At 35.6% G+C, this 15,510-nt stretch overlaps 1 protein-coding gene across 2 annotated transcripts in view; it reads right to left on the minus strand.

Moving 5' to 3' along the window:
* LOC148951252 (speckle targeted PIP5K1A-regulated poly(A) polymerase-like) overlaps positions 1-15,510 on the minus strand; it is a 28,577-nt gene that overhangs the window by 1,927 nt on the left and 11,140 nt on the right. For both annotated transcript variants that reach the window (XM_089090207.1, XM_089090208.1), the window contains exons 2-3: positions 12,603-12,828; positions 8,188-8,521 (exon numbers count right to left, since the gene is read on the minus strand). In XM_089090207.1, coding sequence (XP_088946333.1) covers positions 8,188-8,521; positions 12,603-12,828 — 560 coding nt within the window. The remainder of the gene's footprint in view (positions 1-8,187; positions 8,522-12,602; positions 12,829-15,510) is intronic.

Below are 15,510 nucleotides of genomic sequence, written 5' to 3' on the forward strand. Positions count from 1 at the left end.
ACAGTGAATCTACTTGTTTTAGTTATGTAACTCCAGCTGTTTATTTTCGTGCAAATACATTAAGTCATCCATATTCAGAACAATAGTCCAGGAAGTGTGTGAAAAAAAGGGCCTAACCGGGAACAAATTGCAAGAGAAAAGATTCTTTGGCTACCCGACTAAAAAAATATGCTGATTCCAAATATGCAAAGCTTTTTCATCTATCTGTTTCACAAATATGTTTTTTTTTTAGTTTGTGGTTAATTTTGTGGGGGCGAATCTCGTGTTTCATATACAGGCGTACAACAACAAAATTTATGTCTAGTAGTGTAACTTGTCACGGTGCTTACGAAAATCACTTTTATTTGAACGTAAAATTAAAACTTAGGTTGTTTGAGGTTGATTTTAATAAGGTGAAATTCGTGCTTCCATATAAAGGCGTATTACAACAAAATTTATGTCTAGAATAGGGTATTAGATCACGATGATTATGAAAATCACCTTTAGCCTATATGAACATAAAACTAAAAATTAGGTTTTTGAGGTTGAGGTTGATTTTGAGGAGATGAATTGTTTTTTTTATATATTAAGGCGCACAGCAACAAAATTGATGTCTAGATTAGGGTACTAGATCACGGTAATTATGAAAATCACCTTTATTTGAACGTAAAATTAAAACTTCCACTTCAATATTCCATTAGTGATAAACCACGCTTAATCTGAAAGAAACCGGTCTTAAAATGTAGTCTAGAATTTGGTACTAGATCATGGTGATTATGAAAATCACTTTTATTTTAACGTAAAACTAAAAATTATGTTTTTTGAAATTGAGGTTGATTTTGAGGATGTAAAATTAGAACTTTCATTAAAATATTCCATCAGTTTCATAACCCTTTTGCTACTGACAAGACCTCACAATCCCAGCATGTAAAAAATCCTTCGGGCGCTTCTACATTGATCACTACAGTGGTAAAACCTGTTTTATTATGTTTAGCCTTATCTGGCCAGTCGATTAATGGGTAAGAGGTCAATGTCAATGAAGTGTTCAGTTAGTGAGCGTTGTTTAGCTGACGGTGAAGCTCTGCTGTTTCATTTTTTTCAAAAAAAGGTAAGAAGCCGGGTTTTTTAATTATGATAACTGGGTACAGCGTCGTAAGGTCAGAGCAAAAATTGCAACAGTTTTTACTGTTTTTAAAAAAACATTGTAGTAAAGAAAAATATGATAAATCGCTTTCGACGCCAGTTGTGATGGATTCTATTTTAGGGACCTTGCAGTCCCAGTCGGCAAGCCTCTTGCGCGGCGGTGACTTTTAATTCCCGTTCGTCGAAGTTGGTAAAATAGCACTTCTGAAATACTTCATGATAATCAATTTCTAAAGCCGTGCAATTAATTTGTCGATGCAAAGTTTTGTTAAGGTCGAATACGAGACAAGCGAACAGCACAAAGAATTTGTAGAGACGAGGATTGAACGCGACAACCATGACACTACTAAGCTTGTTTGCTTTCTTGCTGAGAATACCCCTTTCGCAGAAGACCCGAGCTTACAAATCATTAGTTGAGGAGTTACGGCTGACGAAAAAGTCAAGTCTGACACAGCTAGATCCCTCGGACAAGAAATCATGGATGGAATGACAGGGGAAAACATGAACACTTTCACATTTAAGAAAAAGTCAGTGACTGTAACGCTTGCTCATAAAGCTGCACCAGTTAATAGTGGATAGTCAGTTGCCGTTGATCCAGCACTGCTGTTTGAGCGGCTGGTGACAATTGCTGGGAATAGCGACGATAATTTGGATTCATACTTTGAGTATGAATTATGCTCGCCACCTCCGTCACTTTTTAAAGCACACTGACTTCCACGATTAGCCGATAAGCCTGTCCTTACCAACGCGATGTGGCGTCTAGTTGTAGAGCAGCAGCCAAAAACTGAAAACTTCATCAAAGATTTCAGTGACAAGCATATTCTCGATGGTGGGGCACCTCTTCAGAGAATCCCTTAAAACAATAACTCAACTTATGATAGTATCTGCCAAAAGTACGTTGACTACTTTGTACGGAAATACGGGTTGCAAAGGACGTCGGTGGTTTTTGACGGATACAACCAAGCACCTTCAATCAAAGACATCATCCATTTGAGACGGAAAGGGTCACAATTGTACCCGTAGATCACTTTTAACAGGAATATGCTCTGTTCTACAAAGAAAGAAGTGTTCCTAAGCAACTTCAAGAATAAGCAGGCAATCATAGCCATGACCAGTGAGTACCTGACCAAAGCTAGGTCTCAGGTATACCAGGCAGAAGATGACGCCATTCTTCTCATTGTTCTAACTGCAGGTCGACCTGCTTCTTTAATGCCTACTGTCCTGGTTTGAGAAAACACAGATGTGTTCATACTCCTGTGTTATCACGCATAGAAAGGTAGCCAAGCGATCTACTTTTACTCTGAGCCTTGAGCTGGAATCTCAAAGAATAGAATTTGGGATATAAATGCAACAAAACTCAAACTTGGACGTCGTATATGTAGCCCATTCCTGTATATCCACACCTCCCTTGGGTGCGATTCAACTTCTCGTATCTATGGCATTGAGAAGTCAGCAGGACTACAGCTTCTGATAAAAAAAAACAATGAGTTTTACGAATCCGCTAAAGTTTTTATGGGCCCACTATCCACTATCCAAAGCACGATATTTCAGCAGCTGGGAAGAAAGCAATGATGCTTTTATATAAGTGCCCAGGCTCAATTTCAACCCTCAATCAGTTACGCCATCTCAAATTCATCGAGAAAGTTACATCATCTGCTTCTTATGTTGAGTCTTAAGTTCTCCCTCCCACCAGCGATGTTTGCAGCTTCCACTCATTTCAAGTTTATTTGCAAGTTGGATCGTGGAAATCCCTGGGATGTAATCTCGACCCTACCCAGTTCAGTTGTGCAATTCAGAACGGACTATATTGCCCTATTTTTAGTGAACTTTCAGCTGCCTCCAAGTCTCTCCTTGCAGTTTTTCACTGTAACTGCAAAACTGACTGCTCGAATATGCGATGCACTTGCAAAAGAAATGGCATGAAATGCACCTGGGCCTGTGGAGCTTGTAAGGCAATAAGTTGTGATAACTGTGTTACAACTGAGTTTCTCGGAGTTGATGATCTGGAAGATAGCGAAGATTAGTGAAAACTGATAATTCATTTTTTTATGATACGTTTATATTATATAACAGAAAAGGTCGAGAATGTTTTAATCGTTAGATAAAAAATCGACTGGGTGATAATTGTCATTTTACATTTTAAACCCGGTTTCTGTCAGACTCAGCACGGTTGAACAATGATGTAACATTCACATGAATGTTTTAGTTTTACGTATAAAGGTGATTTTCATAACCACAGTGATCAAGTACCCTATTCTAGACATCAATTTTGTTGTTGTACGCCTTTATATATAAAAACAGATTCACCTCCTCAAAATCAACCTCAACCTCAAAAAACCTAATGTTTAGTTTTACGTTCATATAGGCTAAAGGTGATTTTCATATTGACGGTGATCTAATACCCTATTTTAGACATAAATTTTGTTGTAGTACGCCATTATGTGGAAGCACAAATTTCACCTTCTTAGAATCAACCTCAACCTAAAAAAAAAACAAAGTTTTAATTTTACGTTCAAATAAAAGTGATTTTCGTAAGCACCGTGATCTGTTACACTATTCTAGACATAAATTTTGTTGTTGTACGCCTATATAAGAAACACTAGACTCACCTCCACAAAATCAAACTCAACCTGAAAAAAACATATTTGCAAAACAGATAGATGAGCAAACTTTGCACATTTGGAATCAGCATATTTATTGAGTCGGGTAGTCAAAGAATCTTTTCTCTTGCAATTTGTTCCCGGTCAAACCGTTCCCTTCCTGGACTACAATAGCATGTCAGAACAGCAGGCGATACTCAGCCTGAACTCGGGAGGAAACTGTCCACGTGGTTTACAACTGGGACTCAAAACCCAGCTCAGATCATACCACACGGGCAAAATTATTGTAATATTACCATTTCAAAGCAAAAGATCCTCTCGTATAAAATGGTAGGAATTCAAAAAGTGCTTAAATATTTCCAAGGACCAAGAAATTTCCACATGTCGAGCAGAGAAGGAAACAGCATAATCTGTTAAAAAAAAAACATATACTGTCAGGTCAAGAAAGCTTTGGATGGATCTTTCATTTTTACGGTGGCTCTAGAAAGGGAGACTCTCAAATGGGTTTTCCAATTCAGGGCAGATAGTTTGACTCTCGGAGAAAAAAGCAATTAAATTGGGAATATTATGAAAAAAGTTGTTATCTCTGGCAAATGTGTGGCTGTGTGAATTAAAGTGTTTCATTTTAAGTGTGAGTTTAAAACACTGAAGGATTTAAGGATAAAATATTTGGTAGTGGCACGATACATATTTGCTGGTTAGCGTTATTGGAAATGAATATTACGATACTATTATGCGGCTGGAAAGCTTCTTCAGGGTATGCACAATATGGCAAACGTTGTATAGCCTTACGAGTTAGTTTTTATGTAAATCCAATTATGTCGATAATATGTTCATTTATTTTATTAATTGTTTTTAGTGCTGTGTTTGCTGCCATTGCCTGGTAGGTGTTTTTAAATAAAAGTCAAATAGTGTTTTACACTTTATAAATAAATCCGTAGATGATAATTGGTTTATTATTTATTCAATCTATAGCACAACAATGACTCTATGTCAAAATGCTCAACCAGTTTTTCGGATAAATTTTGGTACTCAGCACTGGTACCACTGGATTTGCCAATTAAAATATTGCTGAAATTATTAGTCCTATATTTTCATTCATTTTCATTATTAACGGATATTACACAAAGTGAATAATGAGAAAACAAATTAACCCTCATGAAGTGAGCAAGCTCGAGCCCAGAAGGACAGCATGAAATAAAAAAAGATCACCAGGAACAAGAAGGGCTTGGAAAAGAGAGGAAAAAAAAAAAAACAAAGAGGAAAAATGACCAAACTGAATCAAAATAAGCGAATATTAGCGATTACCCTTCTCATTCTATCAGTCAATGAGCTAATGCTAAATCTGCCTCTCTACCAGGAATTCTCAATTGAGGTTTGCTTCAGTTGGTTAAATCAGCGATTACCCAATTTTATAGAATTTAATTAATGACTACCAAAATTCTTTTGAAGGACATTATACAGCGAACAAAAATACAAACACACAATGTTCAAAATACAGGTAGTTTTCAGTAAAGCCCAACTGTCACTATTCTTAAAAGGGTTCAAGGGTGGCAGCCCCTCTGGTTTGTAGTAATTCCCGTTCGTTTCAAGCCTCATTGTTCACAATAATTTATGTTCGCTTTAAGCTTGATTCCCTATATGATGTATTTCCTGCTCGTTTCAAGTTTTAATATCGCTCTCTACTTTCGTTTTTCGGTGTTTGGATTGAAATACTTTTTTTTAAGTAATCTAGTTTTATTACGCGTTAGTAGTAGTAAAATTGTTTAATAGTCTTCCGAACAACTATAGCACTAATCATAGTACCTATTGTAGCAATCGGGTTATTCCCATATTCAATGTGGTCTGTCTAAGCTCCAATGATTTCATCACTAACTCCTCCACCTTTAAATCCGCCACTCATACCTTCTCTTTACGATAATCATTTACAGTAGCCTACCATAGAGACAAATAAACATGCGATTGAATTTTAACTGATCTGTGATGTTTTGGAAAAACCCTTCTACAACTTAAAACCAAGAAAGAGAAATAGTCCTTTGTAAGATTAAATCAATCAAAAATTGATTAGACCTCAGCTAGTAAGAGCAAGACCGACTACTGGATTTACCTCTGATAATTCTGAAGGAAAGAGAGATGATTAAGTCAAAACTAAAAATTACAGTCTTGAGACAAAACTAACCTATAGCAAGAAGAAGGGGTATTCACATGATGGTAAGGCAGCTAGCCTTATTGATTTTGTTATTGCGAACTAAAGACTGGCAGGATCGACATAAAATACTAGGGTATACAGAAATTCTGTTATTGATGTTAAAGTACAGATCACCATCTAGTAGTCTCTAGGGCTAAACTAAAGCTGAAATTTAGGATGGGGTAACTACCTTCCAGGAATCTATGACGTTGGTAGACTCCAGGATAAGGAATTTGAGAGAAACTTTCCAGGAACAGTTGAATAATGAACAGGAAAGTATAAAACTTGACAATGTAGAAGATGGATGAAATAATTTTAGGAAAATAGTTTGTGAAGTGGCTGATGACATTTTTGGGAAGAAAATTAGAAACACAGCTAGGAATATTATTGGAAACGTTTAATGTTTAATAGAAAGGAGGAGGGGCTTGTACAAGACTTATTTGACTGATAGATCATATGAAAATAAGAGGAATGTAAAAAAGTGAAGAAAACATCAAAATATGGAAGTGTGAAATGGACGCCAAGGATAAAATTGCTGAAGACCTGGAAGCTGCAGCAAGACGACATAATAGCAAAATATAGTACTGGTATGTTAATAAATTGAGAGGAAACAGTCATTATGAACTTGCTCCAATTAAAGAAAGGAACTGGGTCACAATTAGTTATAAAGAAAGAGTTAAACAGAGACGGGCAGAACATAATGAGAATGGGCTAAACCGTGATAGTGTTATAGGAAAACAGTGGGACAGCATGGTTCGGAGGAGTGGGCTCTCCGAAAGACAAAGGAGGATTTGCTAGATATTTTCTTATTGCCTACGGATAGTTTTGAGTACGCGACTGCCTAGCTGTATCTCAAACAGTAAGCCGTACGAAAAATATGGGCTAATTCCGCTTTCTAGGGCTTAATGAGAGAAAGGTTGAGATCGCTAAGACACCTTCTCTGGATGAAGGATGACATTTTCCAAAGATAGCCCTTGTCAGCCAACCGTCTTGGGCCAAACAAAATCGTATCGTCTCCGAATGGGGTGGGAGGATGTCATAAGGAAAGATTAAAGGGAAATAAGAACTTCTTGGGAAGGTATAAAAGGAGAGGCCTTTAAATAGATTGGGGTGGAAGAGGAGCGTGCGTAGCTGTGTTGGCCTCAGGCGGCTTGGCGCAGCAAGGAGTTGTAGTAGTAGTAGTAGTAAGAAGGAAGGAAGATGCTAAACCCTTGTTTTGTGCGCTTCTGCGATCGAAAGTTTTTTCTCGAAAAATGAGAAGGGTGATTTTTTGAATTTATAACTTAGCTTATGAACCTATTAGTTGAATTTATTTCTGTGCACGAAAATCAAACATCTTTATTTGAAAAACATTTAAATTACTTTGAAAAAAAAAAGTTTAAGGCGGTTAAGATTGGTTTTTAAATGCTGTAAAAGGCTAGAGTTTTAAGTGATTTGTTCTTTATTCCAGTCCTTTGTCCAATTTTTTGTTTTTCTCTTGCGGTAGTAGCAACCATGTTATATTTCAATTCATATTTCTTCTTCCTTTTTTTGGCCTTAAATCCTGTCAAAATATTGAGGTTTACCACCCAACATCAAAGTTGAGACTTGAATATGAGCTATGCAAGAATTGCAGGCCCAGAATATACCCATTCAATAGTGGAAAAAATCCAATATCTCGCCCAAAAACTTAATGTTACGGCATATAACACTTGATCCCTTCCCTCCCTTTTCATTGGCACGGTATTTATCTTCATTTATATATAAACTTATCCATATAATTTTGTGCCGATTAAGCTTCGCAAACGTATTTTTATATTTCACAAAAATTTACGTCGCGCAAAATCTAAGCCGTGAAAAAAATGAAAGATTTTACTTAACTTCTGGCAAATGATGAAGGCAAGAATTGGTTGCGGCTAGAAGGGATATATTATATAAAACACAAAAAAGGGTGAGGGATCAAAGTGAAAAAATCATTGATTTATTCTAGAAGTTTCTAATGAATGTAAATTTGTAGAATAGAAACCAGGTATTTGTAATACCCAGTCCCAAAGGGGGAAGAAGAAGGAGTTCCCTTTTTATATCTGCCCACTAATGGCATTACCTAAAGAAAAAAATTGAAAATACCATGAATATTTGGATGAAAAATATTTTGGCAGTTCAAACACAGCTATTTTAAGTATCATACGTATGTCGTCACTATCTGTTCAGTAAAGTTTTGTATTTTTATGAAGTTTCTCCACGACTAATGAAAGAACAGCGAAAATTCAAACAAATGTATATCTTGTAATGAGTCACCTTATAAGAATGAGCATTTGTTTCACCCGAGGATCCAACTCTGACAAAGTCCTCAACAGCAATGAATTGAATACACCAAAACAAACAGATGACTGAATATCGCCTTTGATGCCAGTTGGTCCATGCACAAATTTGACAATTGGTACCCGGGCGAAGGGGATTGCTTCAATCTCATGGAAATCCCTAAGTCGTTCTAGTGCTCTTCTGACGCGTTTTGCAATCATTATATGATCAGCATATATTCCGCCTGGCAATAGTCGAAACTTTTTCTTTTTCTTTGGCAAACCTTCTTTTTTCTGATAATCACCATATGCTGCATAACGAATAAAAATGTCTGAAAAAAAAAGTTTAACGCTGAAATGTCAAAGATATAGCCACAGAGTCTGTGCCTACCATTTGAACAAGTTGAGGCAGCAAATAAGCAAAGTTAGGAATACTTGAGCTTATCAGTAGGCAAAATAATAAATTATATTATAAAAGTCATTCTATAAAATTAAAACGATACCACTCAATCTTCAAAAATCTCTTGAAGTTTATATTCCTGTGATCTTCAATCAATTATAAAAACCAACATAACTGCAATGACAATGAAAATTTAGGGCAGGTAACAATAGAATTAAAACAGGTTACTACAATAGTGTTTCGTATTTCAGAGGAAGATCAAGATACCAGGTACCATGCATTGCTTACTAAGTCACAGTAAATGGGGACCTTGCCAACATAACTAGAAGTTACATATTTTCGGATATTTCTGAGGGGTCTAGCCATTCTAAGTCAGAAGTCTCCAGAGCGCAAGAACTGATATCAAGTATCTAGATATTTCAAATGATGAAGAACATATTCCTTTTCTTGTATCACTTGCGATTTAATGAAATCTTATTTCAGATGTATATTTCAAATTCAAAATTTTGCTTTGTAAAATAAACGCGTGTAAGGTAGGCATTTGCTCAAGTTACGAACCGCCGGTGAAATTTGAAATATAGATATTACTTCGAAATATCTGATTATATACCTGTTGTCAATAAGTCATTAATTGTGTACATTTCATGCTCAATGAGATATATCTGTAAACAAAGAAGAAGTTGCAAGTTACGATCATCAGAACAAGCACAATATTCTTTTTTTTTTTTTTTTTACTAAAGAAAGGCCATGGATATAGATATTCATAATCCCTGATTCGATAATAACAACATAAACTATTATGATTACCTTATGGGAAGAACCCTATATTTTGAATAGCCTACACACACTTGAAGACAGTGAGAGGTGGGCTAGATAGGTCCAAAATCTCCCCCTCCCCAGCCACCTTTGATCAACAGTGAACACGCTCTGTCTCCGACCCTTTTGTTCAGCAGCACGTACGCTCCTTTTTTCACCCCCTTTTATCAATAATGTGAACGTTCTGTCTATAAATCAGTGTCGTCAACATTGCGTGCACTCCTTCTTTGACAATCTTCAATCAACGAAGCATACGATCCGTCTTCAACTCCCTTTTGTCAACCCTGGACTCTGTCTCTGACCCCCCCCCACACCTTTTTTGGTCAACAGTGCGTGTGATTCGTCTCCAAATCTCTTTGTTATTTAATAATAGGGTACATTTTGTCTTTGATTCATTTTGGTCAGATAACTATCCTAAATCCAAATGATCAAAGTGCGAATTTACCAAATGGTGTTTTATTTCACAGTAACGAATTCAGGAATAACAAATACGTACTGACTAAGTAAACAATTCACTAATAGTGAGATATTTCCACCCAAAAAGTTCATTAAACGATTTCTGAGCAAAAGGCACCAATTGCACGAGGAAACAGAAGGGGGTAAATTCCCCCTAGATTTTATAGAATACCTATTTTGCGTTTTCATTGAAAATAATTTTTTGAAAAGGAAAATTTCACCCTCCCCCCTCCCCTAGATTGTCAATCTGTATTGCAGGAGGAGGTGAAGGTAGGCCTTTGCCTCGCAAAAATCTCTAAATTTTTGTCCCAAAAAACAAAATACAATAAACACACATTTTTTGGATTGTATTTCATTTTCACTAACCTCGGGAATCAAAGATTTCTGAGCATGTCTATACACATAAAATCATACGTATTTATGTCGGTGAGTTTGTGTCCTGTAGGCATTACTACACTGTTATCCGATTCCCAGGAAACTCTAGAAGTTGTTCAGTACACTCTTGCAAATGTTTTAGGTGTAAAATCCCCCCCCCCTCGAAGACCTGCTTAATACTTCTCACGCTGATTGACATTGGAAACCCCTCAACAAAAATGCTTGACAGTCCCTTCCAGTTACATTATTCACCTTTTCTGGATATTCAAGTAACAGGTTAGTTAATTATTAATTCTATCATCTAATACACTTCCGAAATTATAGTATTTCTTTGTCAATAAATTCTCTGAATTTGGTGTTCAACCTAATTTTTCAAATAGTTTTATAGCTATGTTACATGTGGGTAAAATTTTCCAGGGGGTACTGTCGGTAAGGGGGGTTCCCATGAGAGAATCTTATGGGGGGATTCCGCAGGAGGGGGGAATTTTCCATATTATAATGAGTTTGATTTGAACAGCTTTTTCTGACTCTTTGTGCATGTAATCATTTATAAAAATTACCTAATTAACTAGATAATTTGTATAAATGTAGGGTAAAGTACTACTTTATTCAGTCTGGGATTAACTCTATTGTAAAAAGCTTGACGTTTGGAAAAAATCGGTTTGTGTTTATCAAGTGCATTATAGGGTTTTCGATTTATTGACTCGATTCCCCAATGAAGTGGAAATGTCGGAGACGGGAGAATTTACCATAGGGAAAGAAGGGAAGGGGATTCTCCATGGGGAGGGGAAACTTTCCGGGGAGAGAATTGTCGACGGGGGAGTTTTACAAATGCTTTAAAATTTAAAAATACGATCGTTATTAATAAACTGAGGGAGGTGGGGATCTTCCAAGGGGGATAATTTTCAAGCAAAGGGGAGTTTTCTGCCGGAGGGGGGATTTTCCTTTCTTGTGAGATTGTAGCAATGCACAACGGGTAAGCTAGCTGATTGTTAGTTTGAGGTTAATTTTTATATATAGAAAAACACATGAAGTACCTGCTTCAAAACTTGTGGATATATTTTATATGGATGCTATTAAAGCTGAAAATAAATGTGATTTTGTCATTGGGAAGCATTAAAATGTTTCTTTGTCTTAACTAACACCAATCTAACAATAGGCCAAATCCTTCTGCAGGCTCAAAAATTATAACAGCCAACTGATTATGACATCCTATATTTACTCACCTTTTGAACAAGTTATTTTTTAAGAAATAATATTTGAATAACAACATTTTGGCAAGTTTCTACCATAATCAAACCTAGAGAGAAATTTAAGTTTTGTTTTTCAGCAAAATTGGAGCGGTTTGGAATAAAAAAAATATATGTTATTAAACTTATTACAAAGTTCTCCTGATACAACTTTGATATTAAATTCAAAATAAAATTGGATTTTTTTTTTCTTCTCTCAAGTACAGTTGTGCACGATAATATTTTGAAGTTACATTGTCTACAATTTCAGACATTCCACTTTGAAAATATTAAAAGAATAATAAAGCAAAACTGCAAGCGCTAAAACAAATAGTAATATTTATTAATTTGGCATAAACACTTAGGCTGCACTAGAATTTTTTTTTTTTTTTTTTTTAATGGTTCGGGTGGGTTTTTGCCCTAGTTTCATATGCCTACTGATTAAGGGCTCTAAATGGAATTTGTTACAGGTGTAATCATTATGCTTGAAAGAAGGTTGAAAGGCAACTCAAATTGCATGTTTATTCTTCAGCTTGTAAATTAGTCTTATGAAACATTGACAACATTTTTACGCTTTACTCTCTCTTTACTTTTTACTCACCTACTATTTTTTCGCTTTTACTCTTCGCTCTTATTCTTTTAAACAGTTCGGGTGTTCTTGTGTTTTCTTACTCCAAAACACTCAAATTTTGCCACAGGAAAAAATTAAATTAACTATTATAGAAAAACTGTCCATGATAGAAAAATTCCCTAAGGAGATATAGGATCAGCATAAAAAGCAGGATAGGAACTAACTAATCATTGTAGTTAGCAAAAAATTGTGTTCCCAATATAAACATAAACAACTAATACACTACATAAACAACATAAACAACAACACGATTCTTGAATGAGCAACATGATTCTAGGATTTTACAGTTAAGTTCATCCAATTAATGCTCCATAAAGCTAAAGAGAAATGTTTTAGTTCCTTTCTCCTCCTCTTCTAAAAACTTTGAATAAGAAATTGCTTTAGAAAAGTTTTACTTTTTCAATGCAACATAGCAAAAGTAAACGTTTTAAGCTCTTAGAAAAACTATTGGTAAGATTTTTTTTATATACAAAAATATTGAAAAATGTATGAGACTTGTATCTTACCATCTGGTACATCTAGATACAAATCCAAGTCAGATTCATTAAGGCAAAGCCCTGATAATGTTGAGCCAAAGATATACAATTTAGAACCTTTAAATGTCTTCTCTAAAACTGTTTGGAGCATTTGACAAAAGTCATTCCGTCTGCTGTATTCTTGTTCAGGCAAAGATATTCTCTGCATTAAATTACTTATCTGCTCATTCAATGGTTGTGAATTGTCAATAGTCTCCTGAAAATTCAATCATAAATTTTAATTCAAAAATTCTGCTTGACTGTATCATGATGAATACAGGAATGACAAATATGTGCACATTAATTTCACATTCCCAAGACAGTACATGATTTTTCGTGATAATTAAGGGATTCTGCAACAAAACCTTTAGTTTTCTTAAATCAAAGCCATCATTTACAACCCCAGTACGAAATGAAATAATTACAACAAAGACTCAACTCTTAGGGATCACACTGACTAGCAATTTGAACACACTTGCTCTATTGTTAAACCAGCTAGTGCATCTCTGTCTCTCCTTAAGCTATTTGCTGAATTTTCATGCCCAAAAGCACATAACCTTCGTCTTTATATATCTTTTATCCGTCCACAGCTTGAGTATGCTTGCCCGGTTTGGCATTTTGCCTTACTGTGGATCAGTCCGATAGGCTAAAAATTATCCAGAAGAGAGCCCTGAGAATTATATACAGTCAGGGCAAAGTACCTTATATTCTTCTTCTCAAGGAATTCCGCCTCCCTGCCTTGGCAGCCCGACGTGGTACTCTTCATACTAATTTCGGAAATAATCTTCGTCTTAACTCATGCTTTCAATGTAAACTTCCAGCCCCTTATTGCCCTCCAAAGCCCCATTTACCCCAATCAAAAGCACAAGAAATCACAGTTCTAAATCCTATTAATGCAACAGCTGAGCATTACAGAAAGAGCTTTGTGTCAGTGTTTGCTGAATTCATAAATAAATGAAAATTGTAATGTACCATGTGTATTGTTAATGTCTTAGTTTGTTTGTTTCATTCTTATTTGACAGGCCAGTTGGGCTCATCGCTGTATGTTTTTATAATGTAGTTATGTACTCATTTTTTATTAATTTTACTTATGTTCCTTACTTTTTACTTTTACTTATGTTACTTACATTTCACCCATGTACTTATGCTTGAGTAGTTATGTACTCATTTTTATTCATTGTCTCATTTTTATTTGACAGGCCAGTTGGGTTCATTGCTGTATGTTTTTATATTGTACTTGTGTTTTTTTTATATATATATATAATGTAGGCAAGCTGACAGAGAGCAACAAGTTTGGCAGTTTTTTATGTTGTGAGAGTTTGCTTGTTAATAAAGTACTATTCTATTCTACGTGTACTTCCAAATGAGAAGACATAAAGTATACATTTCACAAATCGATGACAAATCCTGCTTTGTTAACTTATTGTCCATTTTTTTGCAAAGGATTTTCAATCTGTAAGAATAAAAGGCAAAAATAGAGGCATTGCTGTTCCAATGTCTCCTTATCCTAATACCACACATATATCCACTACATGCCATTTCTTATTCATAATCATCAAGGGTTTTTTCCTCCGTTTTTTGAAGATATGGTAAGAATTTTTCTGGAGTAGGTGGACCCCAACTGTAAAACTAGAGAATATGGTGTTTCCAATACCTTTGTCCACAGATAACATGACATTAGTGGTAAATCTCAAGATGACAAGCAGAAACGTTTAAATCTTGGCTTGGATTACCTGGATCTTAAACAATTGCAATTAAATGTTGATAAAACGGAAATTAGGGTTTTTAGTATACTAAGTAGCAATAATTAACAGGTTAGCAAATTTTATTGTAACAGGAAAGAGGTCCAGGGTTTTCATTTTTCAGCTAATGACTCCTGAAAAAGAAATACTACAGTTACTTTTGTAAGAGGCAAAGCAGTTATTTTACAATGTATAAAAATATCAGCTTAAAGGAAGCTAGCCTAATAGCCAAAACCAAAACCTGGTTTATGGCAAATACTTGGCGACTAGAATTTAACATCCATAAATACAAGGTCACACACTCTGGAGCAAACAACCCCCAGAGTCAGTACTTTATCAAATCTAGCAATTGTTCTAAGCAGCCACTCGCAACCAGTCACTGCCAAAAAATCTGGGAGTCTTCATTGATGACAAGCTAAAATGCAACCTACACACGCAGTCTGTTGTATCTAAAGTCAATCATATTCTTAGTATAATAAACAGAATGGTCTGCAGTAGATCCTCAGAAGTGATTACTAAGCTCCTAAGGGGGCTCAAAATTAGAATTTGGGATTTTCAGTGCTACTCCTTTGAACAAGCTTGACCAACCAATTCTGGAATCTGTGCAGCAGTGAGCAGCAAAATGAATAAGGGGTTTTCAAAATTTGCCATATTCTACCTAACTCCAAAGGCTAGAGGCTCTTTTATTTCTTAAGCTTCATTTGGACTTGGCCTGGTACAAACAACTATAGTATATGATGCTAGTTTACCTCTTGTGAAGAGGAATGCATCCACTAGGCAGACATTAAAAGGTTTCCCATCTGAAGTACCTATAAGGGACATTTTTCATTTTATTAAATTTAAATAACATGGTCAGAACCAAGCAAACTTAAATTTGATATAGCTCCTTATTCCAAACGAACAAGCAATAGTGTAAGTAAAGAAAGTTTTCAAAAAGCCATCAGGCCCTGTTTGCAAAAAAAAAGAAATTGGGTACCATGCCAAAATTAAAGGACTATCTGCTTATACTACAGGTGGTGGCTTTCAAAATGGCAAGGGGGCTTTGGAGTATGGCGTTTGCAAGATCTTAAAAACAAAATTCTAAAAAAAATAGCACTTCACTCAGAACTGATCTTACTCGAGGCTTTAGGAGGATTAAAATTGTATACAAAGAATTT

The sequence above is a fragment of the Artemia sp. Qi Xiang Cuo genome, chromosome 6 (assembly GCF_049724085.1).
Source record: "Artemia sp. Qi Xiang Cuo chromosome 6, ASM4972408v1, whole genome shotgun sequence".
Taxonomy (NCBI): Eukaryota; Metazoa; Arthropoda; class Branchiopoda; order Anostraca; family Artemiidae; genus Artemia; species Artemia sp. Qi Xiang Cuo.